This window comes from Bemisia tabaci, chromosome 8 (genome assembly GCF_918797505.1).
Source record: "Bemisia tabaci chromosome 8, PGI_BMITA_v3".
In the NCBI taxonomy this organism is placed as follows: domain Eukaryota; kingdom Metazoa; phylum Arthropoda; class Insecta; order Hemiptera; family Aleyrodidae; genus Bemisia; species Bemisia tabaci.
In genome coordinates this window covers 15,206,762-15,230,065 of record NC_092800.1, presented here as the reverse complement: position 1 = coordinate 15,230,065, position 23,304 = coordinate 15,206,762, and the positions used below count along the sequence as shown (strand labels likewise).

General features: G+C 38.1%; 1 protein-coding gene across 2 annotated transcripts in view; it reads right to left on the bottom strand.

The window, feature by feature from the left end:
* Positions 1-622: 622 nt before the first annotated feature.
* LOC109037248 (ABC transporter G family member 23) overlaps positions 623-23,304 on the bottom strand; it is an 80,235-nt gene continuing 57,553 nt past the window's right edge. For both annotated transcript variants that reach the window (XM_072303825.1, XM_072303826.1), the window contains exons 5-16: positions 21,075-21,182; positions 20,382-20,472; positions 19,788-19,919; positions 18,748-18,884; positions 16,292-16,541; positions 13,871-14,048; positions 12,022-12,137; positions 10,989-11,059; positions 10,408-10,496; positions 9,595-9,771; positions 1,992-2,078; positions 623-868 (exon numbers count right to left, since the gene is read on the bottom strand). In XM_072303825.1, the coding sequence (XP_072159926.1) occupies positions 636-868; positions 1,992-2,078; positions 9,595-9,771; positions 10,408-10,496; positions 10,989-11,059; positions 12,022-12,137; positions 13,871-14,048; positions 16,292-16,541; positions 18,748-18,884; positions 19,788-19,919; positions 20,382-20,472; positions 21,075-21,182 (1,669 nt within the window). In that variant the 3' untranslated portion in view covers positions 623-635. The remainder of the gene's footprint in view (positions 869-1,991; positions 2,079-9,594; positions 9,772-10,407; positions 10,497-10,988; positions 11,060-12,021; positions 12,138-13,870; positions 14,049-16,291; positions 16,542-18,747; positions 18,885-19,787; positions 19,920-20,381; positions 20,473-21,074; positions 21,183-23,304) is intronic.

Sequence of the window (23,304 nt, the reverse complement as noted above, 5' to 3'; positions counted from 1 at the left end):
TTTTTTTTTTTTTAAAAAATCGGGGGCCGTAGTTCAAACTGGGAGTATTTAGGGCGGAAATTATACAGGAAAACAATTATTTTCTTACTCACAGAATACGCTTATGAAGTCTGGTGATTTTACCCTGGGATATTTTATATCGTCTCCAGTTCAAGTTTTCCCGGCCGAAATATCAGCGTATGTGCTGAATTTACGAATAAAAAAATCACGGTTGATGTATTTTTTTCGATGACGAGTTAGCGAATTTCAGCACAGTTTATACGTATTTTCCCCTAAAATCTTGTATTTAAACGAAAAATCAGTGCTTAATGTTGGGCTTCAAGCTGAAATTTTGAAAGTTTTTCCACTTTGATCAGGAATCGTGATGATGTTCTCTTAGAAAATGGTTGTTTCACCTTTTTTTAAATTTCCTGACCATCGTCATTCAAAAAAAGGAAAATAACCGAGAGATCAGGAAGAAAAGGTAAAAACAAACATTTTCCAAGAAAACATTTAAGCTCAAAAGTTTTTGTTTTGTGCTTCTTATTCGGAGATTTGACCTTGGAACTCTCTTTGGTTACGGCAGCAACTTTGACTTTATCGGAAACGGGGGGGGGGGGCAATAAAATAATTCGAGACAGACTACATTGTACAGTTTATTGTTTCCCCACCCAGACATCCCTCTTATATCTACAGATTATGATGATTAGAGCAATGAAGAAGAGCGTCCATCCTATTGAGGAGGCGAATCCAGCGAGGACGACTTTGTTGGTGAGACCCCAACCTCGGATGGACAAAGCTCGGTAAGCCTCCACCGGGAGGGTCAGAGGCAGGAACATACTGATCGATCGTAACGACCCGTGCATGCCTTCCACCGGCCAAAGGAGACCTGTCACACAAAAAATAAACGTAATTTTTAGCTTTATTTTTTACGTTTTTACGAACACTGGAAAAAAAAAACACACTGGATCTAGAGTCCAGACTCTTGAAAACATTGACAAGAAAAAGGACTCTTGATTCAAGCAGATTTAAGCTTAAATCAAAAGGAAATCCGCTCAAATTAAGAGGCTTGGTTCTTGATTTAAGCTTAAATCTGATTGAATCAAGAGTATTTTTTCTTGTCGATGTTTTTAAGAGTCTGGACTCTAGATCCAATGTGTTTTTTATCCAGTGAATTTATAGAAATGAGAAAAGAAAGAAGAATAATAAGAAACGCAACAACGCAAAACATCAACTGCTAGCGCAAACATCAAAGCCCAAGATGAATTACAAAAGTTAAAGAGATTCTTCGATGAACAGAACAAACCGCTTTTGAGACAGTTCCGAAAGAGATATGTTTTTCCTCAAAGATAGCTTAGCATAATATGCTGGAGAAAAGCAACACAAATTGCATTGACTCTTTTTGAAGGAGTTTTGTGGTTCTGTTGGAATGAATGCGCTCACATTTTTGTGTAAATATAATATGTATTTACGTTAAATGGATTGTGTTGTTGATCTTTATTACTCGTTTCTGACATCCTATGAATTTTTGAAAATAGGGGATTAATGATGATTGGAAAATCACACATTCAAATGTGTATGGCGTTGTTTAAATAATTCTTGTAACAGGAGAGAATAAGATGTATTAACCTAAAACTGGTCTTAATATTCCCTACTTAAAATTGTGAGTTGCTAGGTTAATTTGTTCGAGTTTGGTCCGTACGTTTCCCTCAGCGGCGTGGCGTGCTTTGCGATATATCGATTGATCGGTCGTTTAAACCTATGGAAAAGTATCGATAAACAGGGTGTTCGCAGCGAACACCTTAATATTCGATTATTTACCACAGCTTCAAATAGGGAAATATCGATAGATCGCAAAGCACGCCACGCCACTGGTTTCCCTCCATTAATTATTATCATTTTCCTCACGATCGAATCTGACATTTTGTATTAATTACAAACCGCGAGCCGAATAATTCAGATAAATATTCATGTGGAATTAAAAGAGTCATAAGGATTCATATATAACTTACCACATATGAATTTCAAGAGGAAATTTGTACTAACACCAAAAAATGCAGCGTCTGTCTGCGATGAGCATATAACTGAGAGCAGGAGACCTGAAAAAATTGATAAAGGGTTAAAAATACTTGGTTTACTTTTATTCGCTTTCATTCAAAATCGAGTCCCTATTTCGTATTGGTAAAGCATTTGACTATTCCAATAATTAATGAATAGTGACCATTCACTTTGACTAGGGTGTTCCGTTTTCAGACAACCATCTCAAAACCTTGCTCCCCGGGCTTTTTCCCATTCCTTTTGGTCCCCAAAAGATAATTCTGAAGTTTCAGCGTCATAGCTGAAGTCTACACTTTCCCCCTAAGCGATGCAAATTTTGGAAGCAATTACATTGGTTTAAATGGGGAAAAAATAGGCAAATTCCCGGAAATACGTTTTTCGGTTGTAAAACGCGCCGAAATGATTTCAGACCTGACCATCTCTTGGGAAGTCATCAAGAGGCCTATTTTGAACGAGAAAATTCCACTTTTGACCCAAAGAGGGGGGAGGGGGGGTCAGGGCGCAGTTAGTTTTGAGGCGCTGCGCGCAGCAAAATGATCGCATTTGACAGTTTTTGATCAACCTCAGAACAAGTCCTCCGAAGCTGAGGAGGCTAATGTATCTCATAAATTGTAATAAAATAATGTACAAGAGTTGTTTTCATCCCTTCAGAACTATTTTCGACCATTTACACTGTTGCCAAATTTACTCAAGTACAGAAGATGATAAACACTAATTCCCTTCCAGGTTCGAGTAAATTTGGCAACAGTGTAAATGGTCGAAAATAGTTCTGAAGGGATGAAAACAACTCTTGTACATTATTTTATTACAATTTATGAGATACATTAGCCTCCTCAGCTTCAAAGGACCTGTTCTGAGGTTGATCAAAAACTGTCAAATGCGATCATTTTGCTGCGCGCAGCGCCTCAAAACTAACTGCGCCCTGACCCCCCCCCCCCCCTCTTTGGGTCAAAAGTGGAATTTTCTCGTTCAAAATAGGCCTCTTGATGACTTCCCAAGAGATGGTCAGGTCTGAAATCATTTCGGCGCGTTTTACAACCGAAAAACGTATTTCCGGGAATTTGCCTATTTTTTCCCCATTTAAACCAATGTAATTGCTTCCAAAATTTGCATCGCTTTGGGGGAAAGTGTAGACTTCAGCTATGACGCTGAAACTTCAGAATTATCTTTTGGGGACCAAAAGGAATGGGAAAAAGCCCGGGGAGCAAGGTTTTGAGATGGTTGTCTGAAAACGGAACACCCTAACTTTGACAGCTACTAAAATTCTCGATGTTTAAAGTTTCGACTAATCGCTCAGAATCTTGCTTAAACCTCTGAACACTAATTTGGAACAGCCATATCTCTCTTTGGACTCACTTTCAGTGTCCAATTGAAATTAGTATAAAATCTATACTAATAAAGCAGACTTCACGTTGATTGACTCACTCACTGACTGACTGACTCACTCACGTATCAGCGGATCTCGTGAACGGGAGGCCGTATGACCCTGAGATTCCGCACTGGGATCCCTCTCTACCCCGAGGCGCCGGATAAGGGAGGATTTCGCGATCCGCCCGCCGGTTCGCGGGATATCGCGGTCCGCGTGGGTCGATTTTCCCGTAAGGACAACGGGTGCGAGAGAGAGTGCGAGCGAGATGGAGCGATTTCCGCGTTTCGCGCTGAAAGACAGCTGATAAATTTTACGTGTGTTCTTCTGGTACGCGCAACGGGTGCGAGGAAGATGGAAGGGGTTAAGCGTCCAACGAGTGCGAGGAAGATGGAACGAGTTCGGCGTCGCGCTGTTGGAAACGCCGCGCCATGATTGTTGCGAGCTCCGACTCGTGCATCCGTTGCCGGGCTACTCTCTCAGGGATGTGAAAATCTGGAAAATCTGTCTATGCATCGGCATAGAATAAAGAGACTGGCGTAGTCTCTTCATTCTACGGCATTGGTTCGCGATTTTCGCGATTGGTTCGCGCATTGGCTCGAGTGCCCTTCCGTTTTTTTTTTTTTTGCAAGATTGGTGAAAAATGTGCTCCGCGGAACCGTTCGTTTCGTTTTGTTTTGTTTTGTTTTTTTTGAAAAAATTTACCTGCTCAAGTTCGAAAGTAAAAAAAATGTTGTGATTTAGTCTTCACGTCGCCTGGGGTTACTTTTTGTTACTTTTATCTTGTTTTGAAATGATTAAGGCAAATTCTCGGGAAATTTTGAGAGAAGCTGTTGCTTGGCTTCATTAATAAAATAAATAAATAAAAATGGAACATAAAGACGGTGTGCAACGCTTCAATCGGAGGAGAAGCGGGGGTTTCGCGCGCATTTCATCAATATTTGACTCCGATCGTGGAACCGAAACACATGAGTCTTACTTGCAAAATTTTAAATCATCGCTAATGCTCTTTTTTTTCTTTTTTTTTTTTAATTTCAAAACATTAAATCTTATATAGGGAAACCGATGGTTACATCCCATAGTTCTCGTGAAATTTAGATTGGATTCTTCCAATTCGTCACTTTTAACAAGCAGAATTGAAGCGAGCAACTATTTGAACTCCGGAGTAGGTATGTGGTATCATACAAAATTGAAGGAAAATCATACGTTTTCGCCCATCTGAAGTAACAGATGTTTATGAGTTTTATACGCACATTTACGTAGTCTTATAGTCCGGGAGCACATGTAGTCCCGTGGGACCGTTAATGATACAAGTTGGCGAGATGGCTTGATCTCTTCGTCTTGATGTCCTGAAACAGAATTTCGATGCTGCCAGGCTCAATTTTTCCCGGAACACCCTTAAATTCAAGATGGCGCCCAAAATGGCCGCCACGGGGGTGAAGTGGGTGAAAGTGACTCCCATGGTCGACATGTATGTCGATTCCTATGTATTTTTGGTCGAAAATTTCAAATATATGCTTAAAAATGTACTCCGACTTCTTAAAGACCCTTAAATCCAAGATGGCGGCCAAATTTCCCCTCCTGAAAGTCAAACGACCACGTGTGCTCCTATATGGCATGTGAGGTATCTTTCATACCATTTTTTGGGCCGTAAAATCGAAAAATGATGTTAAAAAATCCTTTGCGATTAATTTAAGGCCTCAAATTACAAGATGGCGGCCAAAATTGCTGAAATTTTGGAACCAAAAATTCTATAATAGCTTCTCATATCATGTGACGTATCGAACCCCATAGATTTCTGGTCGTAGAATCCAAATCTTGAATTCAAAATTCACCCCGGCCCCTTGGGATGTCCAAAATCCAAGATGGCCGCCGAAATTATTCCTTACAGGCTCATACAGTCAGCCTTGACCTTAGAATAGCAAGATATGTATCCATTTACAGGTTTATTGGGTCGTAAAATTCATAAATGAAGGTTAAATCAACCCTTCAAACTATTAAGAACCCCCCCCCCCTTCAGCATAAATTTAATGGGCAAGATAGCAAATCATAATGAATAAAGGATTATGTAGCTTTAGGAAGATTAGACTAAACGAGATAGGATTGTCTTTTTTTTGGCAGAAATAAAAATGAGGTTTTATTTACAGACAAAGTAACAATAGGAGAAAAGGTTTATGAAGCGACATGATACACACATCAATGGTGTACATTTTTGGAAAAAAAACGAAGCAAGCACAAGTTTTTGATAAGAATTTAGGGCGTTTTTGGTTTTTCTCTGGGTTCAGTCTTTTCAATGGGCATTAGGAAAATAGTTCAAAGGAGAATACTAGAAGAGGATCCTTTCAGGATGCCTCGCAACTTATCCTTTGTAATAAACTTATCATTCATAAACAAGAGCACTAACACTAAACAATCAATTGCATTTTGTAGCACCTAGCTTTTCGTAGAAATGTAAGATATTCTTGGTAACGCGAATATTTCTAATTAACTGTTACCAAGGAAAGGAACAAAAAACAAAGCAAAATAAGAAGAAAAAACCGGGCTTGTAAACAGTTAAGCAACATGAACTTTCAAAATTGAACTAAATTATCTTTTAAATGTCTGATAACTAATTTTTTCTGAACATCCCATCAATAACGAGAGGCATAAACCAAATTATTTTTTAAACAATTTTGTCTAGAGTTTTTAACTATTTGTACACCGATAACACCGGTCAACATGGGTTCCGTCCTTCGAACCAAACCAATTTTTTTCGATTCCTAGGTACTACAGAAGCCCGAAAATGGCCATATTAACTTCAGGAAAATTGGCTGGTCCTCAGGGCGCCGCAATTTTGAATTTTGCAAAATTAAGAAAACTCACGATTAGATATTTGCAAATATCTCCTCAACGGTTCATCTCACGAAAAAACCAAAAAACCAGTGAAAAGAGCGTAAAATTTCCTGTAGAAATCATTCTCTTTTATTTTTTCTAACTTAATTTTTTGGTCGTGAAATTAACGTTTTCTTCAAAAATTAGCTTAAAAAAGGCGTATTTTTGCTGATTTTAGGAGAAACTTTGCTTCATACCTCCAGCCACAATTATCTGAGAAAAAAACTGTCATGCTCATTGAAAAGAACGTAAAATTTACTGCTAGAAAACATATGTCATTAGTTCCTAGACTTGATTTAATCCTGTGAAACAGCAGTTTATCAGCTCCGCCCTTAAAATGTGATTTTTTCTACCATTTTCCCTAGAATCACGATAAAAAGAGAAAAAATTCTGAACACATGACCCGAACTGTGTAAAAAGGTGGCAAAATAGTACTGGGTCCACACTTTGGGGGGGGGGGGGGGGGGGACAAAGCCAAAGAGGTCAAAATTTTTCGATCAGAGTCAACAATTGTGAGTTCCAATGAGTATCAGTACAGAACTGAGGAGGGGGGAGAGAGTTCAGCTCAGGCAGTTTGCATTGGAATATTAAGGTATAAGGTAACGTCGAGAGATCTATTATTTTGGGTCTTTTTATACCTCATCAGTAGATCACACTCGTCATATGAATTCAACTGAAAATCTCGCAAAATCCAAGACAGCATCAAAGCTCAAGTTCGAAGTACAAGTTTTGTATTACAAGACGGCAAGTTTCGTACTGGTACTCATTGGACCTCAAAATTGTTGACTCTGATTGAAAATTTTTGAAGTTTTTGGCTTTTGATCTCACTGACGAGTGTGATCTACTGACGAGGTCTATAACAAGACCCAAAATTATAGATCTCTCGCCGTGGTCTCTTCTTCATATTCTGATGCTTAATTGCCTGAGCTGAACGCTCTTCCTCTTCAGTTATGTACTGCCGTACTGGTTATCCATTAGAGCTCAACATTTATGACTCCAATTGAAAATTTTGGAACTTTTTGGTTTTGTTTTCAAAATAGTGTGGACCCAGCACTATTTTGCCACCATTTTACACAGTTCGGGCCACGTTTTTAGGGGTTTTTCTCTTTTTTCGTGATTCTAGGGAAAATGGTCGAAAAAATTACATTTTAAGGGCGGAGCTGATAAATTGCTGTTTCACAGGATTAAATAGAGTTTGAAACTATTGACACATGTTTTCTACAAATAAGTGAATCGCAAATCAGGGCTTATCCATTAGAATAAGCGATGACGTTAGCAGTTGTAATTAATTTTTTAAACGTGTAAAATTGAAATATTTCTTAAATCCACACGCTTCACGCCTTTTAGCCGCAATTCTTAAAACTAAAATGTCGCAAATTGTAAAAGGAAGGTTGATTTAACCTTAATTTATGAATTCTGCGACCCAATAAACCTGTAAATGGATACATATCTTGCTATTCTAAGGTCAAGGCTGACTGTATGAGCCTGTAAGGGATAATTTCGGCGGCCATCTTGGATTTTGGACATCCCAAGGGGCCGGGGTGAATTTTGAATTCAAGATTTGGATTCTACGACCAGAAATCTATGGGGTTCGATACGTCACATGATATGAGAAGCTATTATAGAATTTTTGGTTCCAAAATTTCAGCAATTTTGGCCGCCATCTTGTAATTTGAGGCCTTAAATTAATCGCAAAGGATTTTTTAACATCATTTTTCGATTTTACGGCCCAAAAAATGGTATGAAAGATACCTCACATGCCATATAGGAGCACACGTGGTCGTTTGACTTTCAGGAGGGGAAATTTGGCCGCCATCTTGGATTTAAGGGTCTTTAAGAAGTCGGAGTACATTTTTAAGCATATATTTGAAATTTTCGACCAAAAATACATAGGAATCGACATACATGTCGACCATGGGAGTCACTTTCACCCACTTCACCCCCGTGGCGGCCATTTTGGGCGCCATCTTGAATTTAAGGGTGTTCCGGGAAAAATTGAGCCTGGCAGCATCGAAATTCTGTTTCAGGACATCAAGACGAAGAGATCAAGCCATCTCGCCAACTTGTATCATTAACGGTCCCACGGGACCCCAAAAATGAACATGTGCTCCCGGACTATTAATTGAGTCAGAAATTCGCGTGTATGCCACGATATTGATGTGAATAACGCGCAATTGTAATGATCTTAAACATTCGCTAGGAACACGACGTATTTGCCGTGATACCGTGGTGATTATCGTGTAATTTCTAATTTGTTTTACAAAATCCCTGGAAAAATCAAGTTTTCTCCGCGATGTAGATGACAAACCCGCCATTGCTGTGAATTAAACGAAACCGCTGGCTAAATCCCGTAATTTTCGCGGCTGCAACTCACCAGAAAACTTCAATTGAACATTGAACTGACAAAAGTAACAAATCTTCATAAAAATAACCAACTTTTGATTGGGTATTTTTTATTATTATAATTATCATGTGAGCTTATTGCAGAACGGACCAAAATAGCAGCATACTACTAATCTCTACTTTTTAATCAAACCAGTGCGTCTCGCCAATTTTGAAATAGTAGATAATAATTCAGAAACACAATTAGTAACTGATCACTAATCACAGTGATTGCTGATGGTGGGGTTTTCCTGTGCGTAGCACGGGTTTCCTGCTAGTATACTGATATTTTCACCCACGAGTGCATTCTATTGGGGTGAATATAAGTCATAATCTATTGAGCACTAAGACTGAATAGTATGATTGATTTGTGAAGATAACTGAACATTCGTATCAGCAATTAAGTAAACTGACGTCGCTAATTGACTCAGTGTGTGAGAGAGAGAAACCATACTCTTTCTTCTTTCACGTCGATTCAATGGGTGACGTCCTTCCTCCAAGTTTTTATACGGATATTCAATAAATCTTACAAAGATGTCAGACTACTCCATGGTAATGCTGACGTACGTTCTGGGTCAGTTTTTTACATAAATTCATTGATTACGATTAGTATTATTGCTTCCAGAAAACAAAAACTGCGGGACAGCAGAGCACCGCGGTGATAGATTGGGTTCCTAGATTACTTTATTAGTGAGTTAGTCAATTTTATTAGAGACATTCAGCATCTCAGGCTATTAATGTCTTCACAAAAAATATGAAGGGTGAGCTCGTATACAAAAATTTAGATTCTTTACTTAACGGAAGCAAACAATTTCCAAATTTTGATGGTGACATTAGGATCATTGCAGGTTAATTATTTAGATTCACCTTAGTGAGGTGATTAAATGCATACTCACGCATACCATAGGTACTTGAAAGCACTTAAAGCTTAAACTTACCGAACATCATGCCGTTGATTCCGATGCAGGTGAGGAGTAGTGCTATCGATAGACCGTCCCCTACAAATGGGTTATGAAAGACTACGTAAGCCACGAACATTAGCGACACAGTTTGTAAGGTCAGGAAACCTATTTCAATAGTCACATGGGCCAGGATGATTTCTTTCGTTTTCACTCCTGAAAAAATAAGCCATGTTATAAAAAGTTTTGAGACAAAGTTTGAAGGTTTAAAAGAGGCTTGTTAAATCAAACAGCCAAGGGACTTGTCAGTATTAAAATCATTTTAAGACGAGTTCTTAGCTTTGATGCACAACATTTTAGGAACGATCCATAGATTTTAAATTTCAAATCGAAACTACGGAGGGGATTATTTCGGAGATATCAAAATGTTAGACTCTAGATCAATAACTAAGGGATACCTATCATTCAAAAAATCATACCTCGAAACCTTAAAACGGTCAAATTTACTGTATTCAATTAACCATCAAATTCAATACAGAGGAATCGGTTCAAAATTGGAAATAGTATTTTTGAACTTTTATAGGTTGATTTTTTGAATAACTCCTGCCTCCAAGGATATGAACCAGACAGATCTGCTGTGGCACTGCTCCAAAGTAGAGAATTGTACACCTATTACGTTGTCCTATCTATTTCTAATCTCGTTCAAAAACGAAAGAAGATAGTAGTAAACCCTCACATTATCTTCATTTACAACGTAAGGTAACCAATATTCCTTGCAAACACCTCGCGTTCATTGCTTGTATTTCAAGAATGAAAAGTGAATAAACTAAATCACACACTGAATGATAGTACCTGCCACTAAGGTTCTTTCGATGATGCCACCTTCTTTTTCTGCCATGATATTTGCTCCTATGTAAATAGCCGGAAGATAGAAAGCACACCTGCAGACAAAGTAAGTTAATAAAGTTGACGTAGTTATAGTATGTAGTAAATAAAAGTAGTCGTAAGTTGTAATTTTAGTTCTTCTTAGGAAGTTACTGAAGATAGGAGAGGCGTGATCGGACATCGTTTTTCAACTTTTCTCCCGAATCTTAGCAACATCTCGTCGGTAGCATAGAACGCATACCATTGCAATTTCACGCTTCGCGCCTTCAATTTTGCAGATGCAACATGGACATCCATCAAGCACGAATAGTTGTATCTTCGCGCCGTCATCGACGTGACTCCTTTCCTTTCCTCCATTTCCATGCTTTGTTGGTGCTGCTCGTCTTATTTGATTCAAGGGCTCATAAGAAGACATAGTGGTTTAGTGGAGCCACAGATAAAAATTATAATTCACGAAATTCCCGCTATCTTATAAATTTAAAATCGGTATCTGATGTAGTTGTCCTCCGTTGCAACATGCGGGGGAAAAAAGTTTAGCGGCTACTTACAAGCAAAGAATGGCGGGAGATGAGTAATTGACAAACGGCATGTTGTTGTCCCCATAAATTGCCTCATTGAACTGAAATCCATAAAAGCGAGGTATTAATTGTTTGAATTATTAAAAAGTTGATCAAACTTTAGAGTTGAAAATTTGAAGATTGTTCCGCTTGATTCCCGATTTATTTTTTGAGTTTTGGCGTTACATACTTCGAGTACACACATGCCTTGAGTTCACATTGCCAGATTAGATTCAAATGTCTTGAACTCATTAACCCAGATACATAAAATCAGTTGGATTAAATTGGTCATTCGTCTAGTTTGAGCCAATCAAATTTTACAGTACCTGGAAAAGCCCTGCTGTTACGCAAATTTATCATCAATTTTTTATATTCTTTGAATGTTTCATATATACTTAGCATCTTAAGCCTTTTTAAATGACAAAATTTCATTTGCAGAAGAAAAAAAAACTTGAAAAACACATTGCGTTGAATATTCTTTTGTATCAAGTATTTACTCGTTTTAATTAGGCCAGTGTTAAGAAAATGTATATTTTTAAATATACGCGACAGCCACAGAATTGGTGTTGGTACCGCGTATATTTGGATGAAATTTTAACATAAAAAACGTCCAAAAATGTCAAACCAGAACCGCAATTGTGACGGTAAGATGTTTGCAGTTTAAACAATACATTTTTGCAGAAAAGCTGAGGAAAATGTTAAAATACCAAGTTCGGAACTTACAGCTGCACTAAGAATGAAACCCCATGCTCCCCCCAACCTCCTATTTTGACATAAAAATCAACGAAGCAGTTTGAAACTTTTTCTTTAATTGGAAGAGGAGACCGTGTTCTCCAACGAAAACTCATAATGTACTTTTTCAGTCGAGCTTGATGGAAATCAATCTCCTGAAAATCTTCCTACATGGAATAGGGTCTCTTTGTCTATCTCTATGGGCAGTCACATATATAGTCCAGCGTAGAAAATCATACAAATTTGGCACAGAAAGGAATTATCGTCAAAATGAATCGGAGAAAAATATTACCTTAATTGGAATACTTCCGTATTTTGTGTCAACGCCGCAATCCGCCAATAGCTCCTTCACTGCATCGACGAAATTACTTACAACTTCTCGTTTCATTTGATATCCAATAACATGATCTGGAAACAGGGGGAAAATGAGTAAAAAATGTTAAAAATTCTGAATCATTTTATTTATATTGTTGGAATAAGGTTTCCCAAGGTTATATAGTATACTGCCGTGCTAAGGAAGAACGCCGTATGATCATTCGAGAGTAGCCAAATTTCCCTTGATAAAAAGTGTATTTTTGACAATATTCATGCATATTTTATTTGAAATTTTCAGACATTTTAGATTAAATTGCGTGCAAAATTGTATGCAAATTGCGAAAAATAATATTAACAATTTTCACAGTAAATTCGGTTTTTTATCGGAGAAAACTTGGCAACGTCTGGAGGCTCATACGGCGTTCTTCCTTAGCACGGCAGTACAGCACTAGCACAGGACTCACTCAGCAACGCAGCTGTGGAGAGCCGGACTGTTCAGAATGAAAGCTAAGGACGTTTAAAACGCCTTCACCTTCTGGAATATGCCATTTTACATACTCCTCGATTTATGAATGCTAGCTCGCTCGCTAAGGGTAACATTGACAGTATATTCCTATCAATCGAATATAATTCAGTAAAATTAATCCTTTTTCTTTCACTTTTGCCCTTAAATGAATATTCATTCGAAGAGAACGTCAAAAAGAAATAAATTTTAACAGTTGGAATTAATATGTGAGCGGGAAAAATTACAGCTTGCGATTGATATTGTCTTTCATACTCGATAGCAAAAACTTGAGCAAAGTAATTAAAATACACTGGAATACCAATTGGCAGGCTAAGCTGTCAAATAGAAATTAAAATTAAAATCGAGCTACAAGCCAAAACACCAAATGTAATGCAATCAATTACATGTTGCTAACTACAAGCAAATAATCACTTGCTATCACTGTCATTTTATTATCACTTTTTTAAACATTTCCTTATTTGAACTGCAATTATATATTTCTTCTACAAAATATAGCTTTAAATCTATTATTTGCAGTCTCTGCTTGATCGTGTTGTTTCTTCGTGAGCGTTTGCTTTTCCTCTCGTCGGTTCAAGTGATTCGTTTGTTTTTATTGCACCAGAACCACTGAAGAAAATCAATGAAAAGATGGGTCGAAACGTCTGGTGTTATTCTGTCGTGCCGGGAAGGAACGCTGTATGAGCGTCCAGACGCTGCCATGTTTGCTTTGATAAAAAGCGAATTTACTGAGAAAATTATGAATATTTTTTTCCAACATTTTAAAATAACTTTGTATGCAATTATGAATCTAAACTATCTGAGAGTGTCAAGGAAAACTATGCATTAATTTCGTCAATAATGCATGTTTTAACAAGGGCAATTTAGCAACTCTCGAATACTTATACGACGCACAGTGGACCGAGTCAATAGGAGAGGTCGGAAAAAATTTGGAAACTTTAGAAGCTTATAACTCCGTTCATACAAAATTTTAAGGTTCTAAAAGTGGTTCCATTGGTTTTCTCGTAAATTTTTTCTCAAGAAGCACCCTCTGAAATTTAAAATGTGACAAAATAAACGTCAAAACTTGTAGTTTTAGTAAAAAATTGCACGTCCATCCGCTCTAATTGACTCGATCCACTGTGCGGCGTTCTTCCTCCGCGCGACAGTATTGTAAGTTTCTTCCTTTTGTCATATTTTCTTCATCAATTATTGCACGTTTCTAGTTAGCATCATGTAATTGATGACATTCCAATTTGTTTTTTGGCTTGTAGCTCGATTTTCATCTTAATTTCTTATTTTCAATTAAAATATGTGTACTTACTGGACATGTCGAGCCAAACGTCGACAACACTGCCATCCAGGAAAACTTCCTCGACGTTGTGGCCCTTGCTGAGCCGGGCACCTAAATCCATACTGAAATTGGCTGGAATATGGAGCAGGCCCCAGGCATCATTTCTCTTCACTGCCCTCTGTCCGGCTTCTAGTGTATCGTAATCGACCTATTAACAGTAATACCATTTTGATGAACAATTTTCAGTCTGAGCTGAACACTGAACAGTTAAAATCCATTAAATTTTATGGAACCAAAAATATCATTGTTTACAAGAGGTATAAAATACCCTCTGAGTGATGAAAATGTCCCACTAGACAGAGAAAGAATTAATTCACTGCAAGGGATATATCTTTCGTGAAAGTTGTACACAAAACTCGTTAAGCATACTTGAAAAGTGCAAAATCATAAATAAATAAATGCATAAATGGTAATTTTACCAAGAAAAAACTGGGATCAAATAGAACCCTGAATTCTTGGTAATTTTACCCTTTTCTTAGTAAATGCACCGAGATTTTTTTTTTTTCAGTGCGGAACCGTAGATAGGTGGGAAAGAATGGGTGTGCTCGTTAGTTCCCAAGTCGTAAGAATGAATGGGAAATATAAAGCGGCAGTGACCTCAGCAGTGCCGATGCAGACGATACCGAATCATTAACTCATGAGCCCTGTCCACAACGCTCTCCCATCCCCCGCTTCTCCATTTCCCCAAAGGTAATCACGTCCCCTTTTACATTGTTTCTTGTGCAGCTCACCGCGAGCACACCCCATCTTTCTGACACGTCTCCAGTTTCGCACAGTGGATCGAGTCAATTGAAGAGGTTGGACAGGGGCGTAGCTAGGAAATTTTTCTAGGGGGGGCTATGGGACCACCTTTCGTGGTGAAGAGAGCGAGGGGGGGTGAGGAATGGAGGATCCCGTTTTTCTAGGGGGGGCCACGAGATTTCTGGGGGGGGGCAGGCCCCACCAGGACCTCCCTAGCTGCGCCCATGAGGTCGGACATCAAATTTTTGACCAAAACTGCAAATTATGATGTTTATTCCGTCACATTTTAAATTTTAAGGGGTGCTTCCAGAAGAAAATTTCTCGAGGAAACCAATGGAACCTTTTTAGAACCTCAAAGTTTTGTATCAACAGAATTATAAGCGTTTAAAGTTTCCAAATTTTGTCCGACCTCCCCCATTGACTCTGTCCATTGGGGGCCGGCGCGCGGCTGGCGTGCTCGGCACGAGACGCATAGTAGCGCCTTATAAGACCACAGGATACTTCATGCATTGCGCGTACAGCACGGTGCGCGCAACGAATAGTATAGCGCCTTACAAGTCTGCAGGATACTTCATGCATTGCGCGTATACCACGGTGTCACCAATGGAACCTCTTTAGAACCTCAAAATTTGGTATAAACGGAGTTATTAGCTCTTGAAGCTTCCAAATTATGTCCGACCTTTCTTATTAACACGATCCACAGCGTTCCGTTCTAGAGTACTTTTATAGACAGAGTATGGCCATTCGTATCTTTTTACTACAGGAAAACTGTTCCGCTTTTTGATTGGTCAACGAGTTTTTAGGCTTAATGATGCTCTTAGGGCCGTAAATAAACAAACAAGATGGCGACTCACCGTAACATCGATAAGAAGCTAAATTTGACAAAAATGTCAATTATACGGCAGTAACATTTTAAACAAGCATATCTACGAATAACACACGAAAAACACATGAAAACATTGTTAAATCGCCTTTCACCTTTATCACAGGAGGATTTCAGATGTGCATAACCTCAATCTTGCTTGCTGATAACAGCCATCTTGTTTGTTTATTTACGATCCTAAGAGCATCGTGTCAGCCTATTCGCTCGCGACCAATGAAAAACCGGAACAGAAATGGCCATACTCTGTCTATAAAGGTAGAGCCCCTTTATACCCAGAGTTAAGACAACTCACTTTTGGTTGGGCCAGGGTTGGGCTGAAAGTGGCCTAAAAAAAAATCCAATTCTGATTGGTTCTCGCTCATGGAGGCCGAAACGAGTGCACCAAGATGGTGGTACCTCGAATGTGAACAAGAATAATGAAAATATTACCTAATTGTGGTTTATCAAGAGTGAATTGTTATTTCCATCGGTCCAAAATGAAAATAGATCAAGAAATTATTCACAAACCAATCTCATTTTCTTTTTAATTGTTCAATTTGTTGATGTTGTTGTTTTTGTGTGACAGACATCGCAGGATTCCTGATCCTTATCCTCAATATCGTTCGTTTGGGTGCACTCGTTTCGGCCTCCATGGCCAGCCAAGGCCGGCTGCCAGTCAGCTGATAATCGAGTTGTCTTAACTCTGGGTATAAAGGGACGCTATATAAAGGTACTCTATTCCGTTCGGCAGAAATACCTCCATTTAGAGCTTGGAATGATAGACTTACGAGTTTGAAGAGGTCTCCGAGCTCGTTTTGCCGATGCCTGAGCTTGTCCAAGTAGCGACAACTCGCCGAATGAGTATAGTTGAGGTCGAATATGCAGGCGTCGTGCTCCTTGTAGAAGCAGCTGGTGGCGCCCGAGGCAAGGAACTCGTCGTTGACGACGGCCAGCGGCAGCCGCGTCGGGTCGTGCCCGCACGCAAAGTTGAACGTCCCGACCTGCACGATCGGGAGCATCACAATAAACAGCGTCAACCTGAAACCCCAAACCAAAAATTACTATTACATACATACAGATAAAGCCGCTTTTAAAGCGCTCTCTGGCGCTCTGCGACACCTGCACTGAAACAAAAATATCGGTGTATTTACTAAGAAAAGGGTAAAATCACCAAGAATTCAGGGTTCTATTTGATCCCAGTTTTCTCTAGGTAAAATTACCATTTATGGAATTGGCAATTTTACCGAGAAATCTCGGTAAAATTATTGAACTTTCTCGGTAATTTTACTGGACCTTGGTAAAAACGCCAATATTTTTTAAAATCGACTGTGGTAGAATTACCGAGATAAAATAGCAAAGTTACCGGGCATTGATTACCAATAAAAGTGATATTCTTACCTGAGAAAAGCAGTAAAAATACCGGTTTTTAGGTAAGCTTACCAGTCTGTCTTGGTAAAATTACCAATAATTGGCAAAAAAATGAGATGGTAAAGGTAACGACGGACCATGGTAAAAACGCCGAGAATTTGTTTTCAGTGTGCGACACCTAGCCGCCGAAGTCCCCTATGCTCCCGAAGGCTTACAGGGAGCTAATATTATATTAATTGATTTAAAACTGGATTCTCTGTAGGTTGAGATACTTTTTTTACTCTCCGTTTAAGTCTCCGAGTGGTATCACAATACACATTTTTAACCTGAGACCCCAACCCAAAAATATAATAATTTATTTAAAAATTGACTCTCTGTAGATTGAAATTCTTTTCTTACTCTGCGTTTAAGTTTCCGAGTAGTATCACACTACACAGCATCAACCTGAGACTCCACCCAAAAAATACAATAATTTATTTACAAATGCACTCCCTATACTGCCGTGAGGAGGAAGAACGTCGTATGAGCATTCAGATGCTGTCATATTTCCTTCAATAATAACCTAATTTACTAGGAAATCGTTAATATTTTTATTCAATTTTTTCAGAAAATTTTATTCTCGATTTAATCTAAAATGCATGAAAATTTCAAGGAAAAATACGCAAAATTTTCTCTAAAAATACAGCTTTTATCCGGGGCAATTTGGCAACTCTCAAATCTTCATACGTCGTTCTTCCTTAGCACGGCAGCGCACGGTTGAGTTACTTTCCTTACTCTGCGCTTAAGTCTCCGAGTAACACAAGATACAGCATTAGCCTGAGACCCCAACCCATAAAAGTACAACGATAATTCAGGAATGAACTTTCTGTTGGTTGATTTACTTTTCTACTCTGCGGCAAAGTCTCCGAAGCGAAAATTCAATTAATACGTACGTATAGGTCGCAGGCATATCTTTCTAACATGATGAGTACCGAATTATTCTTTCTAAAATTCAGAATTTAAAAAATTCGAATTCTAAACATTAGAATTTCAATCTAAATGAGAATATTTCACTATTCCTCTACAGGAATTTGATAAAATGCCTAAATTGACTCTTTGCCTGTGACATATGGGAGATTAAAGCGATATCGCTTTGATTTTAAATTAGAAGCACAGAAAAACATCGTATTTGAGATGCTAAAACTCGTTTTAAGAACTTTATTTTTACTGTCTGGGACACTCCTTCCCAGCATATTTTTCAGATTCTGTAGTGGTGAAAAATGCAAGCAACATTTTGAACATTTCGATTGCTGGTCGCATCGCCGGTGGTATCTTTCAACTTGAAGGCGATTCTTACAGCCGTGAATCCGTGACACCATTTTTTTGTATACTGGATCGTCCCCCCTGAGAAAATTTTTCTCTTCGGAAAGGAAACTATTCTCTCCGAAGAAAGAACTATTCTCTCCTAAGAGAAAACTAATCTCTCCTGGGAGAAAATATTCTCTCCCAGGAGAAAACTTTTCCCTCTCGAGAGAAAACTAATCTCACCAGAGAGAAAACTAATCACTCCGGAGAGATTAGTTTTCTTTTCGAAGAGAAAAATTGATTTAAGATTTTAAAAATGCATTTTTCGCAAATAAATAACTAAGATGTGTTTTTGAACATCACGGTTTTTATGACAGAAAATTTATAGTAAAATCTGCCTCCAGCAACAGGTGTTTGCTATGCAGATGTTCGTTTAATTTCGGTGTATTCACGAGAATTGGTTTACGTTCTGAAATAAGGAACCACTGCATTGGGAAACCAATGACATGTACGTTGTTTCTAAAATGGGCCAGAAATATTGGTTCCTTATCTCAAAATGTAATCCAATCAACTAAACGTTACATATACTTACGCGAGATTCCTTCGCAAAAGACACAGGTTCTTCATAAATTGGGCCTTAAAACTAGTTGAGAAGAAACCCTCCTTTGTTTTCAGAGGTTCTTGTAGCCGATATGGCTCTACCTCTGTTTGAGATCTGGCAAGCTCACTCTGAAAAGAAATATGGAGGTAATTAGGGAAAAAGGAAAAAGAAAATAGCCTCAAATAAAAATTTTGACGGTCCACGATAAAAGGACCTAGCTTAAAAAAAAAAAAAAAAAAAAAAAAAAAAAAAAAAAAAAAAAAAAAGCTATTGACAACATTGCTTAGAAGCGTCATTAGCCAGCGTTTTGACGCCAGAGACGTCTAATTAAGTCAAACCAAATTGAAGCTACGGCGCTTTAAAGTCAGCAGTTCAAAGAACGTAATTTTGGGAAACAGATTTTTGAAGTTTTAATCAACCACGTTAAAAAGCTGAAAATTGTTGGATTAAAACGCAAATCAGACACAACATAAATGCGTGCGTTTTCGTTAAAATGCAACTCTTTCCTTTTTTCGGTGCAAAAATGAACAATAACACATTATAATTATTCTCAGAATACTCACAGCATGTTTCCCATAAAAAGAACCTGAGTATGGTCTCCGGATTCAACTTTAGAGAATCGCTCTTTTTAAAAAAATTACCCCACTTGATCAATCAAAACTATAAAAGCATGAGCTAAACAGAACTTCAGAATACTATTAGCGTGACATTTCCTTCTAAAAATAAAAATGCAAGATCCTGCCTTTTTTCTTTATGCCTGAAAAAAAAAATCTATGAGATTCCTCACAGCAGCACCAGGTTAGATTTTGTCTGTATCAAATTCGTCGCTCCCCGGATTTCATTACCCATTTGGTAGTTTCCCGAACAAACAAGCGTAATCCCATTATAAGGTTCCAACATTAAAAAAATTCAATTTTTAAAATGACCGTCCCAGGGAAAATTTTGTTGAGAACGCTGATTTTTGTATGAAATCTGGGCATATTGTTAACATTCTCGTTTGTTTGGATAAGAGGTTAAAGATAATAACTTACTGGGTTTGAAGTCGTATCGTGAATATGGCACAATTTCAAGAATACATCTTCTAAATAATTACAATTATGTACAGCTAGCAATTCTGCGGGAGGAGCCTCTGCAAGAATCGTTCCTTTTCGCATCATGCCAATCTGAAACCAAAATTTTACGTTAAGAAAATGAAATGAACATTCATCCAGAGATTGACAAGTTTTAAATAGTTTGAATGAAAAAAGAAAGTGTGAAAGTATGAATGGTATTAAAATAGTTTTTATTTTATTTGGAGATACAACAATGAGAAAATGGATTGGTAAGTAGTTTGTTTGTTTGTTTGTTTGTTTGTTTGTTTGTTTGTTTGTTTGTTTGTTTGTTTTTTGTTTGTTTTTTTTTTTTTTTTTTTTTTTTTTGCACCCAATGATTTTCGTAGAGTAAAGGCTATTGCATACATTTTTAAGAATTGATAATGTCCATCCTCAAGCCATTCTTCATAGAAAATTTTAATAAGTTTTGCAGCTTTATGTATACTTAATTAATAATTCAGCCATCAGATCGCTGTCCACTTTTTCTAAAACAGAACGGTCCCAATTGAAAATGCGATTAGAATGATAACTCACCATATTTGCCTGTCTGGCCTCTTCTATGTAATGTGTTGTGATGATAATGGTTTTACCAAAACTTGCCATTTCCATCAGTTTCTCCCAGATACTGAGGCAAAAAAATAACACACATTAAAATCGATTGCAATATAAATAATTTTTTTACACTCTCCATAAATTAAAACATGCACATGATATCCGATTATCGAGGCGCAAATTGCGTGATACAAATATTCCGCCTCTTAAGTAGCTTAAATTGCATACCTGCCGAGTTGAAGGAGTTTTGAGTTGCGGCCAGCGCGCTATTTCCAACTAGGTTTTTCTCTTGTAAAGTTTAAGTTTTCCCCTTATCTCACTTCCGCGCTTCTTTTTCTCTCTCTGCATCTCATTTCCACCTCTTCCCTCTTCTCTTCTCTCGCCCCTCCTCTCATTTCAATTCTCTTTCACTTTGTTGAAAACAAGCTAAGCAATTCTGGCGTCTTAAGATGCCTTCTCGGTCTAAGAATAAATGATAGATGTTCTGCAGTTTCACCGTCTTAATATTTCTGTAATTTTCTCAAAGTCGAATTGAAATCTCCCAGGAGAAAAAATGTACGCCTTGATATTTCATCTAAGTATTACTTACATACCCGCAGATTTATTAAGTTTTCTCGGGTTTCTATCTGCACTAATTTGAAAATGAAAGAAAAATGAGGATGAAATCGAAAATACCTTTGGCTGAGCAATGGATCTAATCCAACCGTTGGTTCATCTAAGATCAGCAGTTTTGGATCGTGAAACAAGGCAACAGCAAATGATATCCGTCTCTGCTGGCCGCCACTACGAAGAGAAACCAATAACATTGTAGACAAATATTGTGAACAAAAACTTATTGTTCGCCCTATTAAAAGTCACTTCGTAACACAAATGATTGAAAACTGCAGCAAAATCAAACAGTAAAGTCGTCAAATAAACTGTAAATTATGATTATTTGCCATTCCGACAATGTAAACTTGAATGCATATTGAAATATGCATATCATCTGGACACAGCTATGGAAATAATGTGATCATCATCGTCTTCGAATGAAACGCCAATTTAACTGTCTGTACAAACTAAGGAGGCTTCATATCCTTAATGAAGCAAAAAAACGTCAAGTTTTTTGTATTCTCTCAGAGAAGACCTGATTCCTAACCCAATCCGTCGAAGATTTAAAGTATTAAATCACATCAATTGTATGATGTTCGACTCAAATATTTTTCCGTTTGGATAACTGTGAATCATTGTTGGAAAGTCATCATAGTATGGAAAGTGAATAATAGAGTAGCAAATGCAGTTTTCTTTTTTCTTTTTTTCCTTCAAAATATTTATGCCCTATTCGGAGTGTTGCGAGTACAGATCCTCGCTGCTAAGTGATAAAATTATGAATATTTTATTCCATGGAGATCTTTTCCTGGTTATTCCAATGTACATTTATTCATTGATTCCTTTTTTCCTAAGCTCTGCTATTTTCCTCCTACAGTGGGTTACTACGATGAATCTTTTCTTCTTTGTTCCATACGGAGTATCATATTGTTTAAAAAGAGTATCTCAAGGAACTTCGTTTAATTTCCACGGTAGTAGCAGGCATATATTCTTCGTGGGTTTTCTTGTCCTCGAAGAGATACAAGGAGAGAGGTAATGGAGATGTTGCATGTGTGAGGAATTTGCTATTTGACTGTTAATTCTCATGCATGTAAAAGTTCGCGAGAAACACGATGGTGCCACTGGTTTTTTCTGAAATCAACTCCCAAGCTCAAAAAAGCTCTCAAGTTGAGGCCAAAATGGAGGGGATATCCCACGCTATCCTGAGAGTCCACCTCTGCATCAAGACAAACTCTCCATACAAAGATAGGAAGCAAATACATTGACAGGGCTGCCACTTTATTAGGGGACTCCAAAACTGAAAACACGGCAACCCTGCTAATGTGTTTGCTCCCTCTCTTTGCATTCAAGGCCGAATTAAGGGGGTGGCCACATGGGCCGCGGCCCATGGCGGCAGAATGTGGAGGGTGGCAAATTTTGCAATCTTTATGAATGTAGGTATCAAAAAAGAGAGGAAAAAATCGGATTCAGAAAATATATTACAAACGAGAAAAGACGACAAAATCTCTCATTTCCTCAGAGTCAAAGTATAGTAATTTCTAATTTTTTCGTCTCTCGGTGATACAAGAGACAACACCTTTAATTAGTCGAGTAAAGAGAGAAACCGAACACGCAATTTGACCTGGAACGGAGCGGCGCGCGGCGAGGCGGTCAGCATGAAACGCATAGCGCCTACAAGACTGCATGAATACTTCACGCATTGCGCCAAACAGTGTGGTCAGCAGCGGTCGGCGTGAAACGCATAGCGCCTACAAGACTGCATGAATACTTCACGCATTGCGCCAACACAGTGCGGTCGGCGCGGCAAAATTTTTAAGAAAATTTATGTTTGTTCTCTCATAATTTTTTCGTTCGTTTTTTATAAATGGAAGGCCTTGTCCAAACAGGGATGGGTTTACGGAACTGAGCTTTTGTTAGTGTTGACAGGGCTTTTACAAAAAATGTACCCAACACGAGTAAACGCGTCTCATACACCCCTCCCCCACCGCGGCACGTTCACTTGATGGTTTTTATAGATCATAATCGACGGATCACACGGGTGAGATTATATTGATATCGATTGGTTCAAGATGCAACCACAGCCTCAAAAGTCAATTTAGAAATCTGAGGTAACGGGTCTTATGTGATTAAATTTTTACTCTCTGGCAATGAAAAGTGAAATTGTTAGAAATTTTCTCATTTTCAGCTTTTCCAAAATAAATCCTAAAATTTTTGTTTGCGGTTATGTTCTTGTTGTCTATTGTTTTGAACCAAACGATACATCGAACCACTGTCGAATACGATCTATTGATGTTTCAAAACAAATGAGAAGGGGGCG